Source organism: Saccoglossus kowalevskii, chromosome 11 (assembly GCF_978046115.1).
Source record: "Saccoglossus kowalevskii chromosome 11, keSacKowa6.1, whole genome shotgun sequence".
NCBI classification, from domain to species: domain Eukaryota; kingdom Metazoa; phylum Hemichordata; class Enteropneusta; family Harrimaniidae; genus Saccoglossus; species Saccoglossus kowalevskii.
Window position 1 is genome coordinate 31,275,448 of NC_140651.1, and position 24,059 is coordinate 31,299,506.

General features: G+C 38.7%; 1 protein-coding gene across 1 annotated transcript in view; it reads left to right on the forward strand.

The window, feature by feature from the left end:
- The first annotated feature begins 258 nt into the window (after window positions 1-258).
- The window catches only part of LOC100374612 (uncharacterized), an 81,464-nt gene continuing 57,663 nt past the window's right edge, over window positions 259-24,059 (forward strand). The window contains exons 1-3 of the mRNA XM_085505113.1: window positions 259-482; window positions 617-717; window positions 11,554-11,728. Of these exons, the coding sequence (XP_085361239.1) occupies window positions 398-482; window positions 617-717; window positions 11,554-11,728 (361 nt within the window). The 5' untranslated portion in view covers window positions 259-397. The remainder of the gene's footprint in view (window positions 483-616; window positions 718-11,553; window positions 11,729-24,059) is intronic.

The window sequence follows — 24,059 nt, forward strand, 5'->3', positions numbered from 1 at the left end:
ATTAAGCTGGCGACTCATATTGCCACAGATTCCCTCTTTTTTATTCATGAGTAGGCTTCCATCTTAATGTATGTTTTCCACCAATCAATTAAAATGAGAAAATAGACATTTCAAAAATGAAAACACGTAAAGTAAATTCTCCCAATAACCAAATAAATAGTGTTGAGGGCGTCATACAAACAGAAAGTTTTCCAAAAGTTCGGCCCCTCTAAAGTGGAGCGGCCAAACCTCTCATCAAATACATTGACCCGGAAAGTGTTGTCACTACAGCTGATCCCGTGTGTAGCGTGTCAGTTGCCATTTTGTGACCCGCTTCGAATGGACTAAATTTCATATTTCACACCGGCCCTGGAGAAAAATTACAGATTGACCAGACGCGCGGAATTTCCATGACGATATGCGTTGCCCCCAGTGTTTTGATGAAGTCGGTACTGAATCCGATCTGCAGAACCATTATTTGAGCTGTAGAGGAGTATTGTCGGGTGAGTGCGATACGTAGGCGCCCCTTTCTTCTCCTGATATTATCTCGCCCCCACTTACCCTCGTCACACAGTACATTACGTAAATATAATTAACGCTAATTATCATAAATTAATTATTACGTAATCTTCACCAGGGGACAGTGGATCAGCTCCTGAAGTCGTCTTGAGATGGTACAAGACTGTACTGACTGAAGAAGACACATCAGAGGTGTTTCTACTAAATACATTTGGAAAGGTAAGAACATTCCACAATTTTGAGTAAAAAAAATAAATAATAATAATAATGATAGTTAGTTTGTGATAAATATTTTTTTATTGCCAGGGTTATTCAAGGACAAATAATGAATTCCAGCGGTGATGTGCATTGGGATGGGTATACACAAACAATGAATGCACTAATCCCTTGAAAAAATGCTCAGTCTTATCATATTTCTGAACAGGGATCATTTGCCAAAATGTACCTTAGTGAATTATATGGTTCATTGCTAACGATCCCATATGAGACGTATCTACTTCCCTTGTTTGCATTTATTTTTCATTCACATTTTTTTTACAAGAAATCATAAACAGTAGTATATTTTTCTTTTTATACCAATCAATTTTCTAATTTCACTTATTATTGAAACTTTGATTAAAAAATGCATCTTTGCTGTTGCCATGGTTTTTCCACGATGAGCAGTGGTTTAGAACAAAAATGCAATTGATTGTTTTTTTCTATGGAGAGATGCAGGGACTTTATTGTTCATTGTTAGTTAACTGTTCACAACTTAACTGGAGGTTTCAATACAACTTCTATATGGTCGTATATGTCCCCACCCCCACCTTCACATTTCATTGATTTGTAATTGCACGCTGTTTGTTGTATTGTTTCCACAATATCTTGAAATTTTGCCAAAAGCATGGCCTGAGGCCTTGGCAGTTTTAAGTTGTATACAGAAGAATGATAAGGTTGCCATGGTTACTTGGGTACTTGAACACAGAAGATTCTCATTTCTTTTTAGCTTCTGTTTATTCAGGGACAATTCTGAACACAAGTAAAGGTGAAAACTTGTAAGGGTTAAGTGGAGGGGATTTCATTTACTGGTTGGATTAAATTAATAGCTGTTGCTAAATCAGATCAAGGTTAAAACTATCTTGATTGCAGGGGGGTGCAGGGTGCGTGTTAATTTAACATTCTTCAACATTTTTCAAGAAAGTTCTGACATATTATAAAACCATTTATTTTCACTATACTTATCAGACAATATAAGTGAAATTAAAACCTGGTGGATAATTAATGTATTTACAGTATCTAAGTTAGTTTTTATCCATACTCGTTGACATTTTGGTATTTTCATTTATATAAAACTTCAGATATTGTCACTACTTTCTCATTTGATACCTACATTAGTAATTTTTGAGTCAAATAGGGATCTTTGATTAAAATTGCTACAATGACACAAATAACAATATTTTGAATATACTGCACACATTGATAATAACATTTTTTGCTTAAATTAAATTCCATTTTTTAAAAATTATCATTGCAGTTTAAATGTCAGAATTTTTGTTTAAAGGCTTTTTCGTCACTGAATAAATAACATCAGCAAAATTTAATTAACTTTTCTAAATTCTCTTTATTTCATTTTTCATCATTTTTCTTTTATTGGTCATGTGTTAATATATATATAATGAAGATGATTATGTTGATTGACTTTATGGTTATTTTTTAAATTTATATCTTGATTAATCTAGCGACTGTTATTTAGCTCTCCTGTTGCTTTTATTTGTGTCATCTGTCTTAATATTGTCAAATTTAATCTGTACCTGAATTTTGGTAATAAATTGTCAGCTATTATTCAGGTGGCTTCATTTTTTATTCACCATTTAAGGTAGTTGAGTGGTGCATGTAAACTTTATATTGTCACAACAAAAGCACATAGTGTGTATTTGTCAGTTGATTGTTTACTCAAGACCACTGTTCATTGTATTGTGCAGGAGCTAATAAAGAAGCGCTTGGCTCGTTACTCAGCAACAACCTGCCAATTCTTACTTTTTCTATGGTTGCAAAACTTGCTATCAAGTGGCAGCTTGTCCATAAATGAGGATTATTTTCTGCATTGGTTTCTATGGTGGAAATTAAATATGTCTTCATATCAAAAAATGTTGCTTGGTGACATTTGGTTGAAATACTTATTCTTTATGGTATGAATTGAATTGTAATAATGTAGTTAAATCATCAAACATAAAAACGAAAAATATATTTGTGTTAGCATAAAAAATAGGTTTTGAAGTAAAAGTCAACAACCTCCACATATGGTAATTTAAATGAACATTATCGAAAATGATGCTGCACATAAAATTGCATTAAAACTAGTGTTAAATTATTTGATAGTAAAAGAACCAGTAATTTTCTAGAAGTCATCAGTTGATTTGCTTCTCACAAGTCCCCCGTTAGTTTCTCCTGTACAATCAATACATGCTGCTGTTGTGTTGTCTTACAGAACAGCTAAGATAAACAACTGTCTTCACTTTAGAGATATTTTATATAGTATTTATTTGGCCTGGAGTCCCAGACTAATTGCCAGTGCTGTTGTTTATTTTCTGTAGTCTTGTTGGTTTTCTAAATATTTAGACACTATAGTGCAACTAGGTTAGAGCTATTTTGTAGCTGTACAGTGGAGGATAGTTATTTACAAACAAACAAACATCACAGAAGGGGGGTACTCGTGGCTCTAATTTTGAATATATTGTGCATATTCTTTATTAGAATAGAACTCATGTCCCTGGCAACTCATGTTTGTTCAGATAATTCCATCCTTTGAATCATTCTCATCAGGAGCAATTACATGTGAACTACTGTATTGTTCAATTAATTGCAGTACCATTTTCCTTTTTGCAAGATAAAAACAGTCTGCCTGTTTGGTAGCGGTATAATTATGTCTGATCTCATAAAAAAAGTACTTAAATGAAATAAATTACATCGTCTCTAGGATTAAAGTATAATTCTTACTTTTATAAGCTATAGCTCAAGTATTCTGGCGACATAGTATAGACCATTTTTCGTCAAGAAGCTCAAGTCATTACTCCACTTTTTACAATCACACGATACAAGTAATAAAGTCCTTATTTACTGTTAAGGCATTCACAAACCCAATTTACAGTTTCACTCTAACCTAAAGAGACCCTAATTTTTTGTTTAGAAATCTCTGCCGTATCTCATATATTTACTAAGATGTCCACGACTTGTAAATACGATGTTGTACAGCATGCGTGAATCAAACCAAAGCTTACCATATATACAAGAAGCGAAGGTCATTTCAGCAACTTTTTATTTGATTTCATTTACTTTCTTCTATGTAATGAATGAATACTACTTATGTGTATTTTTATTAATTATAAATCAGTCATGTAAAGTATTAGCAAAATAAAAACCCTACCAAACGTCCATGGCCCTTGAATACGAAATGCTATGAATTCTGAATCATTGCATTTCAATGAACAGTTTGAATGTCTGTGTGAAAAAATTATTAAAATTAAAGTGGAAAGGCACTTTTTATAATACAGTAAATTTTTCATGGAAATTTATAAAATATTTATATAGCAGAAGACCTTTGTACTTCAGTCAGATCTGAAGAAGACACTTTTGGCTATAGAACCCACTTAATAATGTGCATTACCCATGAGTCTTTGCAGGTTTCTTTTAATCATTGCCTATGTTACTATCATGTTATATATGCATGGTATACTAGTATACTCTTCAAGACATTGTGTTTTTTTTTTTTTCAATCGCCTTTCGAAATTTATAAGAGAAACTTTCATGCCTTCATGAAATTCACTGTAATGTAGTAGATACCTGTTGATTGACCTGCATTTAGTCAAATGTGTGCTCTGACTAAAACAGATTTGTCGTATTGTGAGCTACGTATTCAGCGACAGATTTGTCAGCAGAACTAGATGGGCAATAATCAATGTTTTGATGTGATTGACAAAATAAAACTGAACATGACAACGATCTCATGGAGCAGCTGGGCTGCAATTTACATCACTTCTCAATATTAAAAATACTTTTTACAGTGATAAAACTCTTATCATGGTTTGGGTATGTAACACTTTAGCAGGTGCTAGCAACCAATTTCTCATTATATATTAAAAGAATTCATTGCATTTCTATTATTTTATAGATACTTTTTATATTCAATTTTCTAGGAATTATATACTGTGATTATTTTCATATATTGAAACTATCACTACTGAATACTGATGTTAGAAACCAATTATTTGATTTGAATTGAATTGTGATTGTAACAGATGGGCTGAAATGAGAATGCTGTGCTACTTTGGGTTAAACCATTACTGTGCTACAGAGGGGGGAGGCAGCTACTATAAACTACTTTAATTTTGTGAGCAACCACAACCAAAGACACCACAGTCCACCACAGCCCAGGACACCACAGTCCACCACAGCCTAGGACACCACAGTCCACCACAGTCCAAGACACCACAGTCCACCACAGCCTAGGACACCACAGTCCACCACAGTCCAGGACACCACAGTCCACCACAGCCTAGGAAACCACAGTCCACCACAGCCTAGATCACCACAGTCCACCACAGTCCAGGACACCACAGTCCACCACAGCCCAGGACACCACAGTCCACCACAGCCTAGGACACCACAGTCCACCACAGTCCAGGACACCACAGTCCACCACAGCCTAGGACACCACAGTCCACCACAGTCCAGGACACCACAGTCCACCACAGTCCAGGACACCACAGTCCACCACAGTCCAGGACACCACAGTCCACCACAGTCCAGGACACCACAGTCCACCACAGCCTAGGACACCACAGTCCACCACAGTCCAGGACACCACAGTCCACCACAGCCTAGGACACCACAGTCCACCACAGTCTAGGAAACCACAGTCCACCACAGCCTAGATCACCACAGTCCACCACAGTCCAGGACACCACAGTCCACCACAGCCCAGGACACCACAGTCCACCACAGCCTAAGACACCACAGTCCACCACAGTCCAGGACACCACAGTCCACCACAGCCTAGGACACCACAGTCCACCACAGTCCAGGACACCACAGTCCACCACAGTCCAGGACACCACAGTCCACCACAGCCTAGGAAACCACAGTCCACCACAGCCTAGATCACCACAGTCCACCACAGCCTAGATCACCACAGTCCACCACAGTCCAGGACACCACAGTCCACCACAGCCCAGGACACCACAGTCCACCACAGCCGAGGACACCACAGTCCACCACAGCCTAGGAAACCACAGTCCACCACAGTCCAGGACACCACAGTCCACCACAGCCTAGGACACCACAGTCCACCACAGTCCAGGACACCACAGTCCACCACAGTCCAGGACACCACAGTCCACCACAGCCTAGATCACCACAGTCCACCACAGTCCAGGACACCACAGTCCACCACAGTCCAGGACACCACAGTCCACCACAGTCCAGGACACCACAGTCCACCACAGCCTAGGACACCACAGTCCACCACAGCCTAGGAAACCACAGTCCACCACAGTCCAGGACACCACAGTCCACCACAGTCCAGGACACCACAGTCCACCACAGCCTAGATCACCACAGTCCACCACAGCCTAGGACACCACAGTCCACCACAGCCTAGATCACCACAGTCCACCACAGTCCAGGACACCACAGTCCACCACAGCCTAGGACACCACAGTCCACCACAGCCTAGGACACCACAGTCCACCACAGCCTAGGACACCACAGTCCACCACAGCCTAGGACACCACGGTCCACCACAGCCTAGATCACCACAGTCCACCACAGTCCAGGACACCACAGTCCACCACAGTCCAGGACACCACAGTCCACCACAGCCCAGGACACCACAGTCCACCACAGCCTAAGACACCACAGTCCACCACAGTCCAGGACACCACAGTCCACCACAGCCTAGGACACCACAGTCCACCACAGTCCAGGACACCACAGTCCACCACAGTCCAGGACACCACAGTCCACCACAGCCTAGGAAACCACAGTCCACCACAGCCTAGATCACCACAGTCCACCACAGCCTAGATCACCACAGTCCACCACAGTCCAGGACACCACAGTCCACCACAGCCCAGGACACCACAGTCCACCACAGCCGAGGACACCACAGTCCACCACAGCCTAGGAAACCACAGTCCACCACAGTCCAGGACACCACAGTCCACCACAGCCTAGGACACCACAGTCCACCACAGTCCAGGACACCACAGTCCACCACAGTCCAGGACACCACAGTCCACCACAGCCTAGATCACCACAGTCCACCACAGTCCAGGACACCACAGTCCACCACAGTCCAGGACACCACAGTCCACCACAGTCCAGGACACCACAGTCCACCACAGCCTAGGACACCACAGTCCACCACAGCCTAGGAAACCACAGTCCACCACAGTCCAGGACACCACAGTCCACCACAGTCCAGGACACCACAGTCCACCACAGCCTAGATCACCACAGTCCACCACAGCCTAGGACACCACAGTCCACCACAGCCTAGATCACCACAGTCCACCACAGTCCAGGACACCACAGTCCACCACAGCCTAGGACACCACAGTCCACCACAGCCTAGGACACCACAGTCCACCACAGCCTAGGACACCACAGTCCACCACAGCCTAGGACACCACGGTCCACCACAGCCTAGATCACCACAGTCCACCACAGTCCAGGACACCACAGTCCACCACAGTCCAGGACACCACAGTCCACCACAGCCCAGGACACCACAGTCCACCACAGCCTAGGACACCACAGTCCACCACAGCCTAGGAACCCACAGTCCACCACAGTCCAGGACACCACAGTCCACCACAGCCTAGGACACCACAGTCCATCACAGCCTAGATCACCACAGTCCAGGACACCACAGTCCAGGACACCACAGTCCACCACAGTCCAGGACACCACAGTCCAGGACACAACAGTCCACCACAGCCTAGGACACCACAGTCCACCACAGCCTAGATCACCACAGTCCACCACAGTCCAGGACACCACAGTCCACCACAGTCCAGGACACCACAGTCCACCACAGCCAAGGACACCACAGTCCACCACAGCCTAGGACACCACAGTCCACCACAGCCTAGGACACCACAGTCCACCACAGCCTAGTACACCACAGTCCACCACAGCCTAGATCACCACAGTCCACCACAGTCCAGGACACCACAGTCCACCACAGCCTAGGATACCACAGTCCACCACAGCCTAGGACACCACAGTCCACCACAGCCTAGGACACCACAGTCCACCACAGTCCAGGACACCACAGTCCACCACAGTCCAGGACACCACAGTCCACCACAGCCTAGGACACCACAGTCCACCACAGCCTAGGAAACCACAGTCCACCACAGACCACCACAGTCCAGGACAGCCTAGGACACTGCAGTCCACCACAGTCCAGGACACCACAGTCCACCACAGCCTAGATCACCACAGTCCACCACAGCCCAGGACACCACAGTCCACCACAGCCTAGGACACCACAGTCCACCACAGTCCAGGACACCACAGTCCACCACAGCCTAGATCACCACAGTCCACCACAGTCCAGGACACCACAGTCCACCACAGCCTAGGACACCACAGTCCACCACAGCCTAGGACACCACAGTCCACCACAGCCTAGGACACCACAGTCCACCACAGCCCAGGACACCACAGTCCATAACAGCCTAGGACACCACAGTCCACCACAGTCCAGGACACCACAGTCCACCACAGCCTAGGAAACCACAGTCCACCACAGTCCAGGACACCACAGTCCACCACAGTCCAGGACACCGCAGTCCACCACAGCCTAGGACACCACAGTCCACCACAGTCCAGGACACCACAGTCCACCACAGCCTAGGAAACCACAGTCCACCACAGTCCAGGACACCACAGTCCACCACAGTCCAGGACACCGCAGTCCACCACAGCCTAGGACACCGCAGTCCACCACAGCCTAGGACACCACAGTCCACCACAGCCCAGGACACCACAGTCCAGGACACCACAGTCCAGGACACCACAATCCACCACAGCCCAAGACACCACTGTCCACCACAGCCTAGGACACCACAGTCAACCACAGCCCAGCACACTATGTTCCAGTGAGATTTAATTTTGACACTGAAAATCTCAATAATAACTCTATGTTGTAAACCTGCAGTGAACCATAAAATTGAAACTGCTGCAAGGTCCTTTTTATAAACTATTTTCAATTCTGAATAATTAATATAACCCATGGTCATGCTGGCTTGGGAGAAACCATATTAATAATAGGAGTACAGGTAGTATAGGAGGGAATTATTGTAAAATACATGCTGTTTTTGCTCAATGCATGAATTTAGCTGAAAAGTAAAATACAGCAAAACGTATTTTTTGTTTTATAAAATCGCTGCATCTTGAAATAGGGAATTAATTAACAATAATATAAAAAAGCATTTTTTACAATTTTATGTATTAAAATTTTATTGTATTCAAGACTCTGTCAGAGATTAAAATTTCAAGATGAATTTGTGATGTTAATTTCGTCATCTTTGGATTAGTCAAAGAATCCTATGGCTTTAGTCATTGTGTTTGCTGGCAAGCGATATAAAAGATGAAATCTTTAACTGTCTCTTCTGTTGTTTTTCCATGATTTGATTATTACAGCTGAGGACATGTGCTGGCTAGAACACTTGTCATACATTAACACCAATTTTCGTGTGTGACATGTGACTTTCTTGTACTGCAGGATTAATGCTGATTATACACGCTTTGTCTGCATCAACTGCATTTGAAATGAGACATGGCAGTAAATAACAAAACACAAAGACAGTATTACACGCTGTATGTATTACATGCATAGCATATTTTCATTGAACACACTATTTTATCCGAGATTATTGTATTTACGGACATACTATTCTATCCTTGATTGTGGCGCTGTTGTGTGAATATATACACATGTATTATTATTATGGCAATTAGTCGCTGACTCAAAATACATCGATCTGCTTTATATGTGACTTTAAGGATATCTGTGTTAAAGTCCACATCTGCTGTATTGACAGTGATTGGTTAATGCTGGATAACACATTTATGTATCATAATTTCATTATAACTAATGACCACACAGCCTTGTCTTAAACAGGAATATGGTTTCTGCTTCATGTCAGTTACTGTCACATGTTATTTCACCTTAAAAGTATACCCAGTAAAATAAAATTCAAAAATATTCTATGCATGAAAACATGACAAACATCCTTGGAAATGGCAATTTTTCAGCCAGTTTACCTTGGTTTCTATGGTAACAAGTTTTGTTTGATTATATATGAAGACAAAATCATACAAAGTTATAAGATGGGTAATTATGGTTGTAAAGAATTATTCTGATGATTATTAATAATTTATTCATAAAATTATGCTTTAACATAGTTTCTTGTGGGAATTGGTCAAAAATTGTTCATTTTTGCATCTTTTTAAGGCAGTTCTTTCCAACAAATATTGGGAAAAAAACAAAAAGTTGATAATAAGTGTCAAAATCAATAATTACGCGACACTTTGTAAAACATAAAAATGTTATAAATTTTCACCCCAATTTATTATGTTAACTGCATTGCTGCCACCTTAAAGTGTACATCAAAATATTGCTTATAAGCAGTCTGTCATAAAAAAAGTGTTGATTTACTTGTTGATTCTTGCTCTGTAACACAACTGTAATTGATAATTGCCCTTATGACTCCCGCTATACCACAGTCGTAAAAAACGCTTTACTAGTGTTATTATATTTATTGTCTACTTATTGTGCTTTTCTGTTTAAGTTTTTATTATCCTGAACAATTGCCATTATACTCATTATATGGGAAAGGAATCTTATTACCTTTTGACCTTGGGGTCATGAACTTATATTTTCTACTTGGCTAGTTTAATTGTCAGTCGTAAATTGATTTTCTTATGTGAAATGTTAGCGCTGCAGGTCTATTGTTATGTCTACTTTTCCAGTTAGTATTAACGTTCACGTTGTTGAGTGTCACATCATTGTTCACGTTGTTGACTTGCACTTCACTATTGTTCATGCCATTTTGCCACAGATTTTCTACTCAATAAGAAAATTATTCTGGATATTTCTGCCTTTCAGAACTTTAAACAATTTATTAAAAATAAGTATATGTCAGTTTTGGAGTAAAACCAACAAGAAAAGGATGTGGTCTTATTATAATGAACTTCCTTAGATTTCAGAAGCAAATCTTTAAACAAACAAAATATCATTATTACTGTATTTTGTCTATTACCAGTGCATATAATCTCATAATTGCATGTATTGTATACTGAATCTTACTGGTGGATATATAGATACCCTAATGTTGTGTATGAGAAATAGTGAAATGACTTTCAGCAAAATATTCATAAACAAAATCAACATTTGTCATTCAACTTTTCATATTGTACATACTGTTCAAACTGTCAAACAAATATTGTTGAAGTAAAAATTGTTTTTTATGTCCTGAGATATCATCAGTGATCTAGATACCTCCAAAAAAACAATATTTATCATTGGTATGTTAATTAGTATTGTCTGACTGCATATTAGTAGATTGGTAATACAGGACAGGTTATTAGCCAGGAATTTGCAACTGCCAGTCCAAAACAATTCTACTTCATGAAAATGTAGATGGTTTTGGATATATTTTGGTAAAATTATCAAAGAACAATAGGAAAAAAGAGAAAATTTGGAAAAAATTGCCAGTCCAAATAATTAAAGTTGCCAGTCTGTTGGTGGGTGGGTGGACTGGTAGCTGGCTAACACCCTGTATTAGGAGTGGGTTGGTCCATACGTGTATGCATTAATTGGGAGCAGAATTAAACTGCTTTAACAACCTAAAGTGTCATTGACTTGCAGAATTTAGTTTTTAGTGCAATTCCTCAGATCCTGGCAATTTACAGTATATACAAAAATGTTGATTCTGATTATGCTGAATGAGGTGGATTTGGATAATTTTGCACTATTTCATGTTTTACTTTTTTTTTATACTTCAGGGTGACCCGGTGCAACTGAAGTGGACTCCGGAAGAGGCTCATTATCAGTCAGAGTCGGTTGTCGTGCCGATAGGACACCATCAATGTCAGTTAGTTGTCGGTGAAGATATTTATCAACTCAAAAAATTTTCTATTAAAGCAGCAACCAAAGAAATCACTTTAATGATAAGAAATGGTGAGTAAACAGATTTGAGTGTATATCAATATCCCAGTGTCTAATCACCTTTCTACCAGCAATATTATGTAAGTCGACCACTTGAATTTGTCATTTGCACACCATTGGCATCCACGGCCGGTTTTAGTAGGTTGACAAGTTGAATTTATCATTTCAGCTTTGGCATCCATGGCCAGTTTTAGTAAGTTGACCAGTTAAATTTATCATTTCACCTTTGGCATCTGTGGCTAGTTTTAGTAAGTTGACCAGTTGAATTTGCCATTTCACCTTAGGCATCTATGGCTAGTTTTAGTAAGTTGACCAGTTGAATTTGTCATTTCACCTTAGGCATCTGTGGCCAGTTTTAGTAAGTTGACCAGTTGAATTTATCATTTCACCTTAGGCATCTATGGCCAGTTTTAGTAAGTTGACCAGTTGAATTTATCATTTCACCTTAGGCATCTATGGCCAGTTTTAGTAAGTTGACCAGTTGAATTTATCATTTCACCTTAGGCATCTATGGCCAGTTTTAGTAAGTTGACCAGTTGAATTTATCATTTCACCTTAGGCATCTGTGGCTAGTTTTAGTAAGTTGACCAGTTGAATTTGTCATTTGTACCATTGGCATCCATGGCCAGTTTTAGTAAGTTGACCAGTTGAATTTGTCATTTCACCTTAGGCATCTATGGCTAGTTTTAGTAAGTTGACCAGTTGAATTTGTCATTTCACCTTAGGCATCTATGGCTAGTTTTAGTAAGTTGACCAGTTGAATTTGTCATTTCACCTTAGGCATCTATGGCTAGTTTTAGTAAGTTGACCAGTTGAATTTATCATTTCACCTTAGGCATCTATGGCTAGTTTTAGTAAGTTGACCAGTTGAATTTGTCATTTCACTTTAGACATCTATAGCTAGTTTTAGTAAGTTGACCAGTTGAATTTATCATTTCACCTTAGGCATCTATGGCTAGTTTTAGTAAGTTGACCAGTTGAATTTGTCATTTCACCTTAGGCATCTATGGCTAGTTTTAGTAAGTTGACCAGTTGAATTTGTCATTTCACCTTAGGCATCTATGGCTAGTTTTAGTAAGTTGACCAGTTGAATTTATCATTTCACCTTTGGCATCTGTGGCCAGTTTTAGTAAGTTGACCAGTTGAATTTATCATTTCACCTTAGGCATCTATGGCTAGTTTTAGTAAGTTGACCAGTTGAATTTATCATTTCACCTTAGGCATCTATGGCCAGTTTTAGTAAGTTGACCAGTTGAATTTATCATTTCACCTTAGGCATCTGTGGCCAGTTTTAGTAAGTTGACCAGTTGAATTTGTCATTTGTACCATTGGCATCCATGGCCAGTTTTAGTAAGTTGACCAGTTGAATTTGTCATTTCACCTTAGGCATCTATGGCTAGTTTTAGTAAGTTGACCAGTTGAATTTGTCATTTCACCTTAGGCATCTATGGCTAGTTTTAGTAAGTTGACCAGTTGAATTTGTCATTTCACCTTAGGCATCTATGGCTAGTTTTAGTAAGTTGACCAGTTGAATTTGTCATTTCACCTTAGGCATCTATGGCTAGTTTTAGTAAGTTGACCAGTTGAATTTGTCATTTCACCTTAGGCATCTATGGCCAGTTTTAGTAAGTTGACCAGTTGAATTTATCATTTCACCTTAGGCATCTATGGCTAGTTTTAGTAAGTTGACCAGTTGAATTTATCATTTCACCTTAGGCATCTGTGGCTAGTTTTAGTAAGTTGACCAGTTGAATTTATCATTTCACCTTAGGCATCTGTGGCTAGTTTTCGTAAGTTGACCAGTTGAATTTGTCATTTCACCTTAGGCATCTATGGCTAGTTTTAGTAAGTTGACCAGTTGAATTTGTCATTTCACCTTAGGCATCTATGGCTAGTTTTAGTAAGTTGACCAGTTGAATTTATCATTTCACCTTAGGCATCTATGGCCAGTTTTAGTAAGTTGACCAGTTGAATTTATCATTTCACCTTAGGCATCTATGGACAGTTTTAGTAAGTTGACCAGTTGAATTTATCATTTCACCTTAGGCATCTGTGGCTAGTTTTAGTAAGTTGACCAGTTGAATTTGTCATTTGTACCATTGTCATCCATGGCCAGTTTTAGTAAGTTGACCAGTTGAATTTGTCATTTCACCTTAGGCATCTATGGCTAGTTTTAGTAAGTTGACCAGTTGAATTTGTCATTTCACCTTAGGCATCTATGGCTAGTTTTAGTAAGTTGACCAGTTGAATTTGTCATTTCACCTTAGGCATCTATGGCTAGTTTTAGTAAGTTGACCAGTTGAATTTGTCATTTCACCTTAGGCATCTATGGCTAGTTTTAGTAAGTTGACCAGTTGAATTTGTCATTTCACCTTAGGCATCTATGGCTAGTTTTAGTAAGTTGACCAGTGGAATTTGTCATTTCACCTTAGGCATCTATGGCCAGTTTTAGTAAGTTGACCAGTTGAATTTATCATTTCACCTTAGGCATCTATGGCTAGTTTTAGTAAGTTGACCAGTTGAATTTATCATTTCACCTTAGGCATCTGTGGCTAGTTTTAGTAAGTTGACCAGTTGAATTTATCATTTCACCTTAGGCATCTGTGGCTAGTTTTCGTAAGTTGACCAGTTGAATTTGTCATTTCACCTTAGGCATCTATGGCTAGTTTTAGTAAGTTGACCAGTTGAATTTGTCATTTCACCTTAGGCATCTATGGCTAGTTTTAGTAAGTTGACCAGTTGAATTTATCATTTCACCTTAGGCATCTATGGCCAGTTTTAGTAAGTTGACCAGTTGAATTTATCATTTCACCTTAGGCATCTATGGACAGTTTTAGTAAGTTGACCAGTTGAATTTATCATTTCACCTTAGGCATCTGTGGCTAGTTTTAGTAAGTTGACCAGTTGAATTTGTCATTTGTACCATTGTCATCCATGGCCAGTTTTAGTAAGTTGACCAGTTGAATTTGTCATTTCACCTTAGGCATCTATGGCTAGTTTTAGTAAGTTGACCAGTTGAATTTGTCATTTCACCTTAGGCATCTATGGCTAGTTTTAGTAAGTTGACCAGTTGAATTTGTCATTTCACCTTAGGCATCTATGGCTAGTTTTAGTAAGTTGACCAGTTGAATTTATCATTTCACCTTAGGCATCTATGGCTAGTTTTAGTAAGTTGACCAGTTGAATTTGTCATTTCACCTTAGACATCTATAGCTAGTTTTAGTAAGTTGACCAGTTGAATTTATCATTTCACCTTAGGCATCTATAGCTAGTTTTAGTAAGTTGACCAGTTGAATTTGTCATTTCACCTTAGGCATCTATAGCTAGTTTTAGTAAGTTGACCAGTTGAATTTATCATTTCACCTTAGGCATCTATGGCTAGTTTTAGTAAGTTGACCAGTTGAATTTATCATTTCACCTTAGGCATCTATGGCCAGTTTTAGTAAGTTGACCAGTTGAATTTATCATTTCACCTTAGGCATCTATGGCCAGTTTTAGTAAGTTGACCAGTTGAATTTATCATTTCACCTTAGGCATCTGTGGCTAGTTTTAGTAAGTTGACCAGTTGAATTTGTCATTTGTACCATTGGCATCCATGGCCAGTTTTAGTAAGTTGACCAGTTGAATTTGTCATTTCACCTTAGGCATCTATGGCTAGTTTTAGTAAGTTGACCAGTTGAATTTGTCATTTCACCTTAGGCATCTATGGCTAGTTTTAGTAAGTTGACCAGTTGAATTTGTCATTTCACCTTAGGCATCTATGGCTAGTTTTAGTAAGTTGACCAGTTGAATTTATCATTTCACCTTAGGCATCTATGGCTAGTTTTAGTAAGTTGACCAGTTGAATTTGTCATTTCACCTTAGACATCTATAGCTAGTTTTAGTAAGTTGACCAGTTGAATTTATCATTTCACCTTAGGCATCTATGGCTAGTTTTAGTAAGTTGACCAGTTGAATTTGTCATTTCACCTTAGACATCTATGGCTAGTTTTAGTAAGTTGACCAGTTGAATTTGTCATTTCACCTTAGGCATCTATGGCCAGTTTTAGTAAGTTGACCAGTTGAATTTATCATTTCACCTTAGGCATCTATGGCCAGTTTTAGTAAGTTGACCAGTTGAATTTATCATTTCACCTTAGGCATCTGTGGCTAGTTTTAGTAAGTTGACCAGTTGAATTTGTCATTTGTACCATTGTCATCCATGGCCAGTTTTAGTAAGTTGACCAGTTGAATTTGTCATTTCACCTTAGGCATCTATGGCTAGTTTTAGTAAGTTGACCAGTTGAATTTGTCATTTCACCTTAGGCATCTATGGCTAGTTTTAGTAAGTTGACCAGTTGAATTTGTCATTTCACCTTAGGCATCTATGGCTAGTTTTAGTAAGTTGACCAGTTGAATTTATCATTTCACCTTAGGCATCTATGGCTAGTTTTAGTAAGTTGACCAGTTGAATTTGTCATTTCACCTTAGACATCTATAGCTAGTTTTAGTAAGTTGACCAGTTGAATTTATCATTTCACCTTAGGCATCTATGGCTAGTTTTAGTAAGTTGACCAGTTGAATTTGTCATTTCACCTTAGGCATCTATAGCTAGTTTTAGTAAGTTGACCAGTTGAATTTATCATTTCACCTTAGGCATCTATGGCTAGTTTTAGTAAGTTGACCAGTTGAATTTATCATTTCACCTTAGGCATCTATGGCCAGTTTTAGTAAGTTGACCAGTTGAATTTATCATTTCACCTTAGGCATCTATGGCCAGTTTTAGTAAGTTGACCAGTTGAATTTGTCATTTCACCTTAGGCATCTATGGCTAGTTTTAGTAAGTTGACCAGTTGAATTTATCATTTCACCTTTGGCATCTGTGGCCAGTTTTAGTAAGTTGACCAGTTGAATTTATCATTTCACCTTAGGCATCTATGGCCAGTTTTAGTAAGTTGACCAGTTGAATTTATCATTTCACCTTAGGCATCTGTGGCCAGTTTTAGTAAGTTGACCAGTTGAATTTGTCATTTGTACCATTGGCATCCATGGCCAGTTTTAGTAAGTTGACCAGTTGAATTTGTCATTTCACCTTAGGCATCTATGGCTAGTTTTAGTAAGTTGACCAGTTGAATTTGTCATTTCACCTTAGGCATTTATGGCTAGTTTTAGTAAGTTGACCAGTTGAATTTGTCATTTCACCTTAGGCATCTATGGCTAGTTTTAGTAAGTTGACCAGTTGAATTTATCATTTCACCTTAGGCATCTATGGCTAGTTTTAGTAAGTTGACCAGTTGAATTTGTCATTTCACCTTAGGCATCTATGGCTAGTTTTAGTAAGTTGACCAGTTGAATTTGTCATTTCACCTTAGGCATCTATGGCCAGTTTTAGTAAGTTGACCAGTTGAATTTATCATTTCACCTTAGGCATCTATGGCTAGTTTTAGTAAGTTGACCAGTTGAATTTATCATTTCACCTTAGGCATCTGTGGCTAGTTTTAGTAAGTTGACCAGTTGAATTTATCATTTCACCTTAGGCATCTGTGGCTAGTTTTCGTAAGTTGACCAGTTGAATTTGTCATTTCACCTTAGGCATCTATGGCTAGTTTTAGTAAGTTGACCAGTTGAATTTGTCATTTCACCTTAGGCATCTATGGCTAGTTTTAGTAAGTTGACCAGTTGAATTTATCATTTCACCTTAGGCATCTATGGCTAGTTTTAGTAAGTTGACCAGTTGAATTTGTCATTTGTACCATTGGTATCCATGGCCAGTTTTAGTAAGTTGACCAGTTGAATTTTTCATTTCACCTTAGGCATCTATGGCTAGTTTTAGTAAGTTGACCAGTTGAATTTATCATTTCACCTTAGACATCTATGGCCAGTTTTAGTAAGTTGACCAGTTGAATTTGTCATTTCACCTTAGACATCTATGGCCAGTTTTAGTAAGTTGACCAGTTGAATTTATCATTTCACCTTAGGCATTTATGGCTAGTTTTAGTAAGTTGACCAGTTGAATTTATCATTTCACCTTAGGCATCTATGGCTAGTTTTAGTAAGTTGACCAGTTGAATTTGTCATTTGTACCATTGGCATCCATGGCCAGTTTTAGTAAGTTGACCAGTTGAATTTATCATTTCACCTTAGGCATCTATGGCTAGTTTTAGTAAGTTGACCAGTTGAATTTGTCATTTGTACCATTGGCATCCATGGCCAGTTTTAGTAAGTTGACCAGTTGAATTTATCATTTCACCTTAGACATCTATGGCCAGTTTTAGTAAGTTGACCAGTTGAATTTGTCATTTCACCTTAGGCATTTATGGCTAGTTTTAGTAAGTTGACCAGTTGAATTTATCATTTCACCTTAGGCATCTATGGCTAGTTTTAGTAAGTTGACCAGTTGAATTTGTCATTTGTACCATTGGCATCCATGGCCAGTTTTAGTAAGTTGACCAGTTGAATTTATCATTTCACCTTAGGCATCTATGGCTAGTTTTAGTAAGTTGACCAGTTGAATTTGTCATTTGTACCATTGGCATCCATGGCCAGTTTTAGTAAGTTGACCAGTTGAATTTATCATTTCACCTTAGACATCTATGGCCAGTTTTAGTAAGTTGACCAGTTGAATTTGTCATTTCACGTTAGGCATCTATGGCTAGTTTTAGTAAGTTGACCAGTTGAATTTATCATTTCACCTTTGGCATCTGTGGCCAGTTTTAGTAAGTTGACCAGTTGAATTTATCATTTCACCTTAGGCATCTATGGCTAGTTTTAGTAAGTTGACCAGTTGAATTTGTCATTTCACCTTAGGCATCTATGGCTAGTTTTAGTAAGTTGACCAGTTGAATTTGTCATTTGTACCATTGGCATTCATGGCCAGTTTTAGTAAGTTGACCAGTTGAATTTATCATTTCACCTTAGGCATCTATGGCTAGTTTTAGTAAGTTGACCAGTTGAATTTGTCATTTCACCTTAGGCATGTATGGCTAGTTTTAGTAAGTTGACCAGTTGAATTTGTCATTTCACCTTAGGCATCCATGGCCAGTTTTATTAAGTTGACCAGTTGAATTTATCATTTCACCTTAGACATCTATGGCTAGTTTTAGTAAGTTGACCAGTTGAATTTATCATTTCACCTTAGGCATCTATGGCTAGTTTTAGTAAGTTGACCAGTTGAATTTATCATTTCACCTTTGGCATTCATGGCCAGTTTTAGTAAGTTGACCAGTTGAATTTATCATTTCACCTTAGGCATCTATGGCTAGTTTTAGTAAGTTGACCAGTTGAATTTGTCATTTCACCTTAGGCATCTGTGGCTAGTTTTAGTAAGTTGACCAGTTGAATTTGTCATTTCACCTTAGGCATCTGTGGCTAGTTTTAGTAAGTTGACCAGTTGAATTTGTCATTTCACCTTAGGCATCTGTGGCTAGTTTTAGTAAGTTGACCAGTTGAATTTATCATTTGTACCATTGGCATCCATGGCTAGTTTTAGTAAGTTGACCAGTTGAATTTATCATTTCACCTTAGGCATCTGTGGCCAGTTTTAGTAAGTTGACCAGTTGAATTTGTCATTTCACCTTTGGCATCTATGGCCAGTTTTTGTAAGTTGACCAGTTGAATTTGTCATTTGTACCATTGGCATCCATGGCTAGTTTTAGCAAGTTGACCAGTTGAATTTATCATTTCACCTTAGGCATCTATGGCCAGTTTTAGTAAGTTGACCAGTTGAATTTGTCATTTGTACCATTGGCATCCATGGCTAGTTTTAGTAAGTTGACCAGTTGAATTTATCATTTCACCTTAGGCATCTGTGGCCAGTTTTAGTAAGTTGACCAGTTGAATTTGTCATTTCACCTTTGGCATCTATGGCCAGTTTTAGTAAGTTGACCAGTTGAATTTGTCATTTGTACCATTGGCATCCATGGCTAGTTTTAGTAAGTTGACCAGTTGAATTTATCATTTCACTTTAGGCATCTATGGCCAGTTTTAGTAAGTTGACCAGTTGAATTTGTCATTTCACCTTAGGCATCTATGGCTAGTTTTAGTAAGTTGACCAGTTGAATTTGTCATTTCACCTTAGGCATCTATGGCTAGTTTTAGTAAGTTGACCAGTTGAATTTATCATTTCACCTTTGGCATCCATGGCCAGTTTTAATAAGTTGACCAGTTGAATTTGTCATTTCACCTTAGGCATCTATGGCTAGTTTTAGTAAGTTGACCAGTTGAATTTGTCATTTCACCTTAGGCATCCATGGCCAGTTTTAATAAGTTGACCAGTTGAATTTATCATTTCACCTTAGGCATCTATGGCCAGTTTTAGTAAGTTGACCAGGTGAATTTGTCATTTGTACCATTGGCATCCATGGCCAGTTTTAGTAAGTTGACCAGTTGAATTTGTCATTTCACCTTAGGCATCTATGGCTAGTTTTAGTAAGTTGACCAGTTGAATTTGTCATTTCCCCTTAGGCATGTATGGCTAGTTTTAGTAAGTTGACCAGTTGAATTTGTCATTTCACCTTAGGCATCCATGGCCAGTTTTATTAAGTTGACCAGTTGAATTTATCATTTCACCTTAGACATCTATGGCCAGTTTTAGTAAGTTGACCAGTTGAATTTATCTTTTCACCTTAGACATCTATGGCTAGTTTTAGTAAGTTGACCAGTTGAATTTATCATTTCACCTTAGGCATCTATGGCTAGTTTTAGTAAGTTGACCAGTTGAATTTATCATTTCACCTTTGGCATTCATGGCCAGTTTTAGTAAGTTGACCAGTTGAATTTATCATTTCACCATAGGCATCTATGGCTAGTTTATTAAGTTGACCAGTTGAATTTGTCATTTCACCTTAGGCATCTGTGGCTAGTTTTAGTAAGTTGACCAGTTGAATTTGTCATTTCACCTTAGGCATCTGTGGCTAGTTTTAGTAAGTTGACCAGTTGAATTTGTCATTTCACCTTAGGCATCTGTGGCTAGTTTTAGTAAGTTGACCAGTTGAATTTATCATTTGTACCATTGGCATCCATGGCTAGTTTTAGTAAGTTGACCAGTTGAATTTGTCATTTCACCTTAGGCATCTATGGCCAGTTTTAGTAAGTTGACCAGTTGAATTTGTCATTTCACCTTAGGCATCTGTGGCCAGTTTTAGTAAGTTGACCAGTTGAATTTGTCATTTCACCTTTGGCATCTATGGCCAGTTTTAGTAAGTTGACCAGTTGAATTTGTCATTTGTACCATTGGCATCCATGGCTAGTTTTAGCAAGTTGACCAGTTGAATTTATCATTTCACCTTAGGCATCTATGGCCAGTTTTAGTAAGTTGACCAGTTGAATTTGTCATTTGTACCATTGGCATCCATGGCTAGTTTTAGTAAGTTGACCAGTTGAATTTATCATTTCACCTTAGGCATCTGTGGCCAGTTTTAGTAAGTTGACCAGTTGAATTTGTCATTTCACCTTTGGCATCTATGGCCAGTTTTAGTAAGTTGACCAGTTGAATTTGTCATTTCACCTTAGACATCTATGGCTAGTTTTAGTAAGTTGACCAGGTGAATTTATCATTTCACTTTAGGCATCTATGGCCAGTTTTAGTAAGTTGACCAGTTGAATTTGTCATTTCACCTTAGGCATCTATGGCTAGTTTTAGTAAGTTGACCAGTTGAATTTGTCATTTCACCTTAGGCATCTATGGCTAGTTTTAGTAAGTTGACCAGTTGAATTTATCATTTCACCTTTGGCATCCATGGCCAGTTTTAATAAGTTGACCAGTTGAATTTGTCATTTCACCTTAGGCATCTATGGCCAGTTTTAGTAAGTTGACCAGTTGAATTTGTCATTTCACCTTAGGCATCCATGGCCAGTTTTAATAAGTTGACCAGTTGAATTTATCATTTCACCTTAGGCATCTATGGCCAGTTTTAGTAAGTTGACCAGGTGAATTTGTCATTTGTACCATTGGCATCCATGGCCAGTTTTAGTAAGTTGACCAGTTGAATTTGTCATTTCACCTTAGGCATCTATGGCTAGTTTTAGTAAGTTGACCAGTTGAATTTGTCATTTCCCCTTAGGCATCTATGGCTAGTTTTAGTAAGTTGACCAGTTGAATTTGTCATTTCACCTTAGGCATCTATGGCTAGTTTTAGTAAGTTGACCAGTTGAATTCATCATTTCACCTTTGGCATCCATGGCCAGTTTTAATAAGTTGACCAGTTGAATTTGTCATTTCACCTTAGGCGTCTATGGCCAGTTTTAGTAAGTTGACCAGTTGAATTTGTCATTTCACCTTAGACATCCATGGCCTGTTTTAATAAGTTGACCAGTTGAGTTTATCATTTCACCTTTGGCATCCATGGCCAGTTTTAATAAGTTGACCAGTTGAATTTGTCATTTCACCTTAGGCATCTATGGCTAGTTTTAGTAAGTTGACCAGTTGAATTTGTCATTTCACCTTAGGCATCTATGGCTAGTTTTAGTAAGTTGACCAGTTGAATTTGTCATTTCACCTTAGGCATCTATGGCTAGTTTTAGTAAGTTGACCAGTTGAATTTATCATTTCACCTTTGGCATCCATGGCCAGTTTTAATAAGTTGACCAGTTGAATTTGTCATTTCACCTTAGGCATCTATGGCCAGTTTTAGTAAGTTGACCAGTTGAATTTGTCATTTCACCTTAGGCATCCATGGCCAGTTTTAATAAGTTGACCAGTTGAGTTTAACATTTCACCTTTGGCATCCATGGCCAGTTTTAATAAGTTGACCAGTTGAATTTGTCATTTCACCTTAGGCATCTATGGCCAGTTTTAGTAAGTTGACCAGTTGAATTTATCATTTCACCTTAGGCATCTATGGCCAGTTTTAGTAAGTTGACCAGTTGAATTTATCATTTCACCTTAGACATCTATGGCCAGTTTTAGTAAGTTGACCAGTTGAATTTATCATTTGTACCATTGGCATCTGTGGCCAGTTTTAGTAAGTTGACCAGTTGAATTTGTCATTTCACCTTAGGCATCTATGGCTAGTTTTAGTAAGTTGACCAGTTGAATTTATCATTTCACCTTAGGCATCCATGGCCAGTTTTAATAAGTTGACCAGTTGAATTTGTCATTTCACCTTAGGCATCTATGGCTAGTTTTAGTAAGTTGACCAGTTGAATTTGTCATTTCACCTTAGGCATCTATGGCTAGTTTTAGTAAGTTGACCAGTTGAATTTGTCATTTCACCTTAGGCATCTATGGCTAGTTTTAGTAAGTTGACCAGTTGAATTTATCATTTCACCTTTGGCATCCATGGCCAGTTTTAATAAGTTGACCAGTTGAATTTGTCATTTCACCTTAGGCATCTGTGGCTAGTTTTAGTAAGTTGACCAGTTGAATTTGTCATTTCACCTTAGGCATCTGTGGCTAGTTTTAGTAAGTTGACCAGTTGAATTTGTCATTTCACCTTAGGCATCTGTGGCTAGTTTTAGTAAGTTGACCAGTTGAATTTATCATTTGTACCATTGGCATCCATGGCTAGTTTTAGTAAGTTGACCAGTTGAATTTATCATTTCACCTTAGGCATCTGTGGCCAGTTTTAGTAAGTTGACCAGTTGAATTTGTCATTTCACCTTTGGCATCTATGGCCAGTTTTTGTAAGTTGACCAGTTGAATTTGTCATTTGTACCATTGGCATCCATGGCTAGTTTTAGCAAGTTGACCAGTTGAATTTATCATTTCACCTTAGGCATCTATGGCCAGTTTTAGTAAGTTGACCAGTTGAATTTGTCATTTGTACCATTGGCATCCATGGCTAGTTTTAGTAAGTTGACCAGTTGAATTTATCATTTCACCTTTGGCATCTGTGGCCAGTTTTAGTAAGTTGACCAGTTGAATTTATCATTTCACCTTAGGCATCTATGGCTAGTTTTAGTAAGTTGACCAGTTGAATTTGTCATTTCACCTTAGGCATCTATGGCTAGTTTTAGTAAGTTGACCAGTTGAATTTGTCATTTGTACCATTGGCATTCATGGCCAGTTTTAGTAAGTTGACCAGTTGAATTTATCATTTCACCTTAGGCATCTATGGCTAGTTTTAGTAAGTTGACCAGTTGAATTTGTCATTTCACCTTAGGCATGTATGGCTAGTTTTAGTAAGTTGACCAGTTGAATTTGTCATTTCACCTTAGGCATCCATGGCCAGTTTTATTAAGTTGACCAGTTGAATTTATCATTTCACCTTAGACATCTATGGCTAGTTTTAGTAAGTTGACCAGTTGAATTTATCATTTCACCTTAGGCATCTATGGCTAGTTTTAGTAAGTTGACCAGTTGAATTTATCATTTCACCTTTGGCATTCATGGCCAGTTTTAGTAAGTTGACCAGTTGAATTTATC